This window comes from Rhinopithecus bieti, unplaced genomic scaffold (assembly GCF_001698545.2).
Source record: "Rhinopithecus bieti isolate Rb0 unplaced genomic scaffold, ASM169854v2 scaffold_26532, whole genome shotgun sequence".
Taxonomy (NCBI): Eukaryota; Metazoa; Chordata; class Mammalia; order Primates; family Cercopithecidae; genus Rhinopithecus; species Rhinopithecus bieti.
In genome coordinates, this window is record NW_016812934.1 from 4,622,580 (window position 1) to 4,631,994 (window position 9,415).

At 38.5% G+C, this 9,415-nt stretch overlaps 1 protein-coding gene across 6 annotated transcripts in view; it reads left to right on the forward strand.

Moving 5' to 3' along the window:
* RUNX1T1 (RUNX1 partner transcriptional co-repressor 1) overlaps window positions 1-9,415 on the forward strand; it is a 155,004-nt gene that overhangs the window by 4,639 nt on the left and 140,950 nt on the right. For 2 of the 6 annotated variants that reach the window (XM_017847349.1, XM_017847355.1), the window contains exon 1: window positions 4,200-4,342. The exons of 2 other annotated variants lie outside the window; for them this stretch is intronic. Coding sequence is in view for 1 of the 4 variants with exons in the window: in XM_017847348.1 (XP_017702837.1) it covers window positions 3,904-4,024 (121 nt within the window). In the remaining 3 variants the exon portion in view is untranslated. Of the gene's footprint in view, window positions 1-3,727; window positions 4,025-4,199; window positions 4,343-9,415 lie in introns of those variants that run through there. 2 more of the 6 variants (XM_017847351.1, XM_017847348.1) reach the window with 2 other exon arrangements.

Consider the following 9,415-nt stretch of genomic DNA (forward strand, 5'->3'; position numbering starts at 1 on the left):
TTTTAAGATGTACCTTAAAAGAATGAACTCATTCAACTTTGAGAATAATCAGAAGTAAAACAAATACATAAAACTAACAAATACCCTTTGAAAATAATATAGGATTTTAATTTCTATATGTTAATAACAACTCAAAATCTATAAGAAAAAAATTTAAACCTTTTTCTAAATTCAGGAAAAAAGTTGTTTCCCCAACTTATAAAATTATGTTTGCCTTTTAAAAATCAAATTTGACTCTATTTATGCAAAATAACTAACAAATATTCAATCAACTAAAACACCTCTGTGAACCTGAGTATTATCTGTCAGCAGGAACATTTTATCCAGAATAAGCTATTTATTATTATCTAGAGACACCTTCCAACTTCACTTTTTTTTCCACAGCCATTAATATAAGAGTTCCTAAATAATGTTTAAAGAACAGTGAACATTTTATTAAAGCAAACATTAGTTCAGTTTAATGGAGGTAATTGTAAGTGATAAGACAGAGCAGGTTATCTATGTGTTGTTTAAACAGAAGGAGCTACTTTGCACCATTTCCAGTAGCCATCTGTAGAAGAGAAGGGTTTGCACCTGTCTGTCCAGACTAATTATAGATTAGGGCCAAAGAAATGAAATTCGAGGAGGTTTTCAGCTAATGAAATCCATACTGATTTTATTGTAAATGTGTTTTATGTAAAGAGGGTGATGATGGTGGAGTTCTGAGTGAATAAATCGCTATGTAGCTGCTAGGCACTTGGTTTTGAAGCACAATTCTGCTGCATTAACCTTTGATATTAAAAAAAAGACAAACAACTTAGACATGGATGCTAGCCTTTGTTTGGCATCCATAGCTACAATTTAGCGAGCAGCCGTGAGGTTCAGTGTGCAATTTAGAAATATGCTGTATAAAGCAGCTTAAACATTAAGAATATTATGATATTCTGAAATGCAGATGAAGTAGAAGATAGGTTCTGTTTTAGCTTATGCATATAAAACATTGGAAAATTAGAAAGGCTTTTTCCTGCATTTCAGCTTTGTATCCATGAGAAATTAAAGCAAAATGAGTGAAGAATGCATTCTGCAATAAAAGGTCACATGAATGTCTACCACATCTGTTTATAGTAATTATGAACATAATTAACATAAGAATTACAAATGAAATAATGACAAGCTGAGCAATGAGATATTATGCCATAATGGTCATATGTTGGAATTCTCACATTATAGCACACTAGAATTCACATACTCAAAGAAAGAAAGAAAATGCTAGATTTTTATCTGAATTAATGCTTCAAAACTTATCTGCCTGGGGCAGATGGACTTCTTGCTTTTATAGGAAGGTAACCTATTATTAAGAAAAGAACTAGTTGAAATTAAGATTTCTAGTCTCTAGCCTGGACTTTAAGACAGCTGTGATTATAGAAACCACTTTCTGTTTTACACGTTTTCTGTGATTATACTTCTTGATTATTGTGTTGCTGTTTTTTTTCTTTTAATTGAAAGCTTTGCAGCAAAGTGTTTGCTTTGGAAGAGAGTCATGGATTCTTCCCATTTGAGAATTGGTTGATCTTTTCTATAACTGTGAGCCAAAAGTCAATGAACAAACAAGGTACTAATAGAAATACTGTGCATTTACAAAATCAGACCATTGGCAGATGAGCTTTTGAGCAGAGTTCTTATGCCTCTAGTATTTGGGATGCCCCTTTAAAAAAAAGCAAACCTTTTCAGGGTTTCAAAGCAGTAGTAATGCAGGGTTTTTTTAATTTTAATTTTATTTTAAATAGCATTTCTTAAAAGAGCATGTAATGGAAAATCAGTGGGCACTTGTAAATTGTGTTTTCTTCCCCAGAGTTTTGTTGGATTTTAGGTGTTTATATGTAGTCTGTGTCCAAACTGATGTAACTAAAATGCAATAAAGGGTGGGGGTATGTGTGGTTGCTTTCGGTTACTCTGAATGCATTTTTCTAGAATAGCTAGAGAAAAGGTGAGAGGTGACCTTTTATGAGAGCTAAAGTGATACTTTAGAAATCTGTTATTAAATTTAAAACATGTAAGTATGACAGATTTTCACCCATTTAAAGCTCACTTGATTTTGTAATGTAACCAGCCAAGTGTTTTACTTCCTATCCTTGCACCCTTCTCTTAACTATTGAACCTGGTCACTTTTTGAAGATTTATGGAGAAATATTACCGTGTTCTCGTCTCAGTGATACCATGAGGTTTTCCACATTATTGGATTACTGGAGGATTGTGGCAGACCCCTTTTTATCTGACATTCATTGCATGACAAGATTTTCACACATGCCCTTCCCCCACCTATGCCCAGCTTTTTTCCACTTTGTGTTACCTATCATATTTCTTTTAATTCTATTCTTGGGGTTGAAACATTGGTGTGTGTGTGTTTGGGTGGGGTGGCGGAGGGGGGGTGGTGCTCCACTAAACATAAAACCGTTTTTTGGCTAAGTAATTTGGAGGGGAGTGTCTGATTAAACAATGCTTCTTCTCATTTTCTAAAGGGCCTCTTAAAATTTGGTTCCCTTAAAAGGCAAGGGCTAGTTCTCTTGCCATTCTGTGTTTTTCTACTCTCTAGCCTTACCCTCCACCCCCATTTTATTCCTTTCTATGGAGACCCCATGCATAAACTATTTTATAACCTGAAGTTTTACAGTAGCTAGGGCTACAGTGCACACCATGAACAATTGTGTAGTTTATTGGCTCCTTCATTCTGAACTCACTCTTCATACTGTAGTGAGAGCTTCTTGACCAAGCTTCAGTGCCTTGAAACACAGCACAGCCAAATACTTCCCCTCCCCCAATAAAATAACGTCTGTTGTATTATCCGCACTCCATTAAGGATCTGATCAGATGTTCACATTGTCTGATGGGTGTATTTAAAAGTGAAAAGGGGCTCCCAAGGGACTACTCAGGTGGGTCTCCTTCCTGACCCTGCTGGGGAGGGGGATGAACTCTGGACTGACGGACAAGCATTAGCCCCTGCTTGTTCTCTGATTGATTCTCTGGCTCTGGGTGGGTGAAGAGCCATGAGGCAGCTCAAGCCAAGATTGATTGCCTCAATTTCAGATTCCCACCTCCAAAATAGACTCTCAGATACACACATAAGGAGCCCCCTCCCCCAACACAATTTCTGGAGGTGGAGCAGGTCTCTAAGAGTCACCTGTAGCTACCAATCACAAGTGGTCCTCCTTATCACAATGATGCTGGCTGCAGGAGTCTTCAGCTGGGACACATTAAAGTTCAGGGACAGGAGCTATTTTATATCTCTGCATGTGTGAGTGTGCAGGGGCTGGAATTTGGGAGTATTGGGGTCAGCAAAGAAAGGGACAAGAACTCCCGACTTCAGGTTGGTCTGGAAGGCTGCTTAACTGCTCCTAGACTCAGTAGGTTTGTTTTGCAAATTGTGGCTATTTGGATGGAGGTGAGATGGCGACTGTCTCCTTAGGTTCTGCCAAAGAGAGCTCTTGCTCCTCCTCTGACCTTGACAGAATCTCTAACATGTTCCAGCCTAGCCCTGGAGCAGGGAAATACAGTTTGCTGGATTCCTCCCTTTTTTGGGTGGTAGGGGCAGATTTGGGCATGCAGGCGACTCCTAGCCTGTCTCTCATTCCCAGACAGCCTTAGGGTAGCTCTTCCCCACTTTCTGGCCCCATCCTGGGGTCTGAGCCCCCGCCCCCTCCATCCCTCCTTCCCTCCTGCCTGTGTCTCTCCTTCCCTTCTGCCTGTCCCTTTCTCTCTCCTCTCTCTCTCTCCCTCTCCCACTTTTCCTCCCTCTCCCGCTCCGTCTCACACGCACCCTATGTTTATTTTCCTGCCTCCATCTGGGCCCTGCTGATATTGTAATCACCCTGATGCACGTTGGCTTCTCTCCTCTCCCTCCTGCGCTCACACACTCACTCACACACAATGTGCCATCCTGACAAGCCTTTTACTTCTGATAAGCTCCAATGTGTGTTTAATGAATACAAAGCCGCGGTCTGGGTGCCGCCTCGGCCGCGGCCGCTCTCCCGCGCTCCTTTGCCAGAAGGTAATCTCCGTGAACAGGGGAGGGAGGCGAGCAGGGAGGAAGGAGGGGTGGCCAGGAGGAAGGGGGGCGTGGGGAGGCGGCTTTTCTCTCTCCCTCTCTCTCTTTCCAAATGATTCAGAAGTCGATAAGACCAGGAGAAGTGAAGATGTAACATGTTATCTGTCGCTCCTCTTAGCTGGCGGAGAGAATTTACATTTAAAGATTAGCAGAGTGAGAAAGAGAAATCTGCCTTTTGTTGTGTGGGGTGAGGAGGAGGCATCTACCCTGGCCTTGACGCTATCTCCCATCACCTCTGCTACCCAGACAGGACTCACCGAGGTGAGAATACCGGAGGGCCTTATCTTTAATTGGGTTTAGTTTTGCCAGTCTGAATAGGTTTAAAGAGACTCGATAAAGGGGGAACAATAGATTATTTATTGACTGGACGCTGAAGCCTTTAGATGAAGAAGGGAGAGACAAAACTGCTTAACAACTTGATTAGTTCGTTTTTATTTTAAGGTGAGACTCTCTCTTTTGGTGGAAGGAAGGGCTAGAGAACTTTGGGGCAATTTGGATGACTTAAAATGTCTTATTTCCTCTCCCCTGACAACCCCCTACCCTTCTCAGCATCATGTACCTCCCTGATTTTAACAGGAGTTTCATTTACCCCTTGCGTTTAGGATTGATGAACTGAGAAAAGAGGGTAAAGGCTTTGGGGTTGATCATTAATGTTTGGTTTTGTGTGACTTGTTTTAAATGAGTGATGAATTGATGCTAACGGTACTTGAATGAGTAAGAAAAGCAAATGCAGCCTACTTTTAATATGGAATTAGTTGATTTTATAGTATGGTTCAACTCAGGCTAGAGGAGAAAAAAATCACTCCAAGTCTGTTAGGTAGATTTGTATTTTTGATATGAACCATGAAATCTTTTGGTTGGAGCTAGTTTAAAAAAAGGAGAAAACATGTCTTATTGACTCACAAGTATTTGAAACATTGTAATATCAACTTTAGAAGGTTCTTAAAATGAAGAAAAGTGGAAAAAGTGATTGTTTTGCCTCTTACACATTGTCAAGATAGGTGTTTTCATAGATAGATAGATAGATATGATCCAGTAACTAAAAGCCTAATTAAAATTTGTTTAAAGCCAGGGAGGCATGTTTCCTTGTTGACAGCAGCAGATCGATTGGGTAAGACAATAGAGTCCCATTATTTTACTTCCATTGACTGAACATATTGACATTTCAGGTTTGCTGTTGCCTCAGTGAGCATGATGAAACACTGAAATTCACAGACCAACTGGCCAGAGTGGCACATATATTACTGTATGTCATTTCTGCCTTTAGGTTACCTTATCACCCAGACAAAATGGGAAAGGACAGCCTGGAATCTTTCAGAAAGGGTAGAGCTCTTTTGGCTAAGAAGCTAACGGATAGCATGTCTTAGGAACATCTTAAATTTTACCCAGAATTGGGTGTTACACAGAAATATGTGGAGCGTGTTTAAAAATCTGAAAAGCATGCTAGCCATTGATCTTGCATATTTTATATAGAAGGATGCCCATTTTCAAGATTTACCTTTACCTGGAGTTATTTACAGTGAGTGGTCGGTCACTATTTAGGTGACCAGTTTGTTGCATGAGTGACATTCGTTCTTTTCCAATCTGGAGTACTGAAACAGACAGGCACCTGCTAAATCTATATCTCATAAAATAATGTGTAATGTCCCTTCAAAAATAGGGTCTGACTCTGACTTTTTGTTTCCAGTTTTCTTTTACTAGGTGGAATACAAAGTGAGATGTATGTATTTTACACTCATGTGCATGCATAGACAATAACTTATATAGATAAATATGTGTATTTCAAGCAAAGGCAGATAAATACTAAGTATTTGTTATCTTGGTGTAATTTACCCTTTCACACATTTTGCATAGTCTTTAAATAACAAAACTAAGTATTAGGCAGGCGTTGAGTCCAAGAAATTTGAACTACACAGAGAGTGAATATGAAAAAAAAAAAAAAAAAAACCAGAAGGGACTTAACGTATTTTTATGTTAAAGAAATTTATGAAAATATAAATCTATTATGACTATGACTTATACATGGCAATTGTTGTCATCAAGTAGGCAACTGATGCTGTGTACAGTGTTTAGAACAAAACTAGTCCTTTATACCATTTTCATGAAAATGTTAGGTTTCTATTTGATCAGCAGGTGCTGTTGAGATGAAAGCCATGTGTAAATTTTCAGAAGGCCAAAAGTGTCAATTCAGAAAAGGAAAGTGATAAGAGAAAATGCAATCAGTTTTCCTGTTTTCAATTTGTGCAGGATTTGAAGAGCTGTTTTGTTAAACTGCTACATCTGCTCCAATATGAATATTGAACTACTTCCACTAAAAATAACAACCTATAATTTGGAAGCTACTGCAGTCTTTTGTTAACGCGAGTGGGTTATTTAAAAACAAAAAAACAAAAAAATAAAAAAAAATTTATATTCTGACAATCTCTTGCTTAATGTGCATTTTCATTTGTTGGCACTTTTATCCTCAGCAGATAAATGGTAGTATGCAATTAAGATCTCATCTTGTTTGACTATAAAAGAGGTTTCCATAGGTGAAAATCCTGGTAATAAAAAAGGGTTCACACAAAATAAAATTTATTTTAAAATAACCTGCTTAAATACATGTATTGAAAATCAGATAGTTATTCCTTACATTCTCTAATACTACAATTTTTAACTTACTGCTGGACTATTGCAACAAAGTTAACACTGTTCCTTGCATACTGAGCATTCTGAGATTTATTTCACCTTTAATATACCTGCAAATGTAAGTTTAAACTAATCAGGGATATTTTCCTAACAGGGCTTTCAGAATAATCTTTTCCATGCTTAAATAAAATGATTAAATTATGCTTGAGTGCCTGCATACAAAAGCTTTAGCTTCTATAGTACTGCTAATCAAATAAGTTTTATGGACAGGGAAAGCACCACGTAGAGAAAAATTGGATTGCATTTTACTAGTGACATTGCTAGGAAAGACATGTTCTTTTAAAATCATCTAATTTTAATTAAAAAGGAAACTCTTAAGATGTCTTAAATAATCATAATAAAAGTAATACTGTGTCCTTATAACAAGAAAGTGAATGACAACGCTATCCATATAAAACATGAGCAGAGAGAATTAAACTAGAAGGAAGACTGGTGAAATTTGGATAAGGTTCAATATTGACTCAACCTTGGATTGCAGTTTGGTGGACTTGTGGCTATAGTAATTTGCCTGGGGTGAGACCTGATCACTGCTGAGGATCAATTAGCTAAGTTTGTGGCTTCACATGTGAATTGCTATACACACTCGTCACAGATAAACTCAAAATATTTCAAGAACGAATAAAGGGGGAAGGCAGGCATAGTGACACCTTAGCATGTTTGATATTAACAAATGCAATGTTTCTTCTAAAACACCAACTCAAAAGAAGAGGTAGTTTGAAGAACAATGTTGAATGTGAGTATTGGCAATTACATGTATGGAACCAACCAAAGAAGACTGCTTTTAAGGAAGGCAGTTTCCAATTTCAAGCCCAAAGAACAGTTCAGTATGGCATGTTGTGCTGGCATATCTTAAAGAGAGCTGGGCATCATGTGGCTGTTTCCTCTAATATAGCACCAGACTCTGACACTTTTAAGAAAAGATGCTGAATCACATATCTGTACAAAAAGTTTATTCACAGATATAATCCCTTCACTTGGGATGTGATCTTCTAATGAGGGTTGTTTTTGAAGCCACAGTACCTTACATGACACCAACAGGGGAGATGCCTGTGCCTCTTTTCGGAATGTTCATACTTGGTGAAATCACGTCCAGGCTCTTACATCAGAACTACTGGTCTTAAGTAATGCCCCATGGTTGATGTTTAAAGTGTGAGACCTGCTTGTTCAAAAAAGTTTAAAACTGTCAGTGTTGCCTACAACTGTTAATATTTTCAATGACCAAGAGATACCAACTTAAAATCATCTGCTTTAATAGTTCAAATTGTGATTACCTTTATAAAGTAATGCAGGAAGGAGTAAAGCAGACATTTGTTTTGGTAGGTTTCATATTGATCAAGGCCTCTAAAGCAAATCACTATTTGGATGAATAGGGCCTTTAGAATATAGATCTTGTAGAAGAGGAATGCAGAGGACAGATATGTGAAGTTTTCCCGTTGTGTCTCTAGCAATCTAAGTACCTCTAAGTGCCTTGGGGAATGTGATTGACTGGGTTCATTAATCTTTTAACACCTGGGGCACAGACCACTTCTAAGTGTGCTCAGGGCTCTTGAGGGCTGCTACTTAGTTGTTGGTCTTGGGAGAGAGGAGAGGAATTGATAGATACTAGAGACCTACTGTGAGCTTGGCCTTAACCAACCTTCACATACATTCTCATCACTGATTTTTAAGTAAATGATTAACCAGTATTTCACTTTCTTACTTTCAAAGAACCCCAGCCCATTGCTCTGAGACTCTTGCCATAGTTACTCTTCTAGCTTGATCTTTCACCCAAATTTAGAAAATTGAGGTTTCTTTGTATTCCCCAAATTAATGACCTACTTTGTGCCTGAGCTTCAGTAATTACTTAGGACCTTATTCTCTTAATAATTGGCTGCATATTCTCCTTAGTGGCCGTATCTACTCATCCATTGCTTTCTTTCAGTTATCCCCTCTTCACCCCCACTTAGGAATCAGAGTTGGCTTCTAGCTGACATATCCTTGGATGCTCAATGAGAGTGTGCCAGTCTATATTCCTCTGTACCACCTGATCCAGACTTCTTTATTACCAAATTCTGTTCCCGCATCAGAATACCTTAATTCTACACTGCACTGAGGCCATGAGGATTTAATCTGTTTTTGTTGTTGTTGTTGTTGTTGTTGAACTTATCCAGTATGCTGGAGTGATTTTCTGCCCAGTCCTTAGTTCTTGAGTCTTGTTCCTTCCTACTTGGTCACTCCATTATATCTTGATCTCAGCATTTCCCAGTTGGCCAGGTTCAATTTCCTGGTTACCTCTTAAGGTTAGAGGACTTGTACACCACCTTTACTCCAGGAAAAATAAGAGTTTGTAACTAGTTTCATAGTGTAAAGCTTTGTCCATATAAGAAGGAAAAAAAAAAAAAAAAAAGGACCTGGTGTCTGTGTGCAGTCGCTTGACTAATAGGCAAACTGAGGTTCCCTTTCCAGTTCAATCACTGACTTGTTGGGTGGCCTGGGGTGCATTCCAACCCTCAGGCAAATTTCTCAGAAGGCAAAGGGCAGAGTTGGTGATTCTTAGGCTTCCCAACTCTCATACGGACAAGTTTATATGTGATACTGAAAGTAGGCTTTGGGGCTTTCCCAGGGTTAAGAGAGTGAAAAAAAAAATCCTTTTTTTTTTTTTTTTAA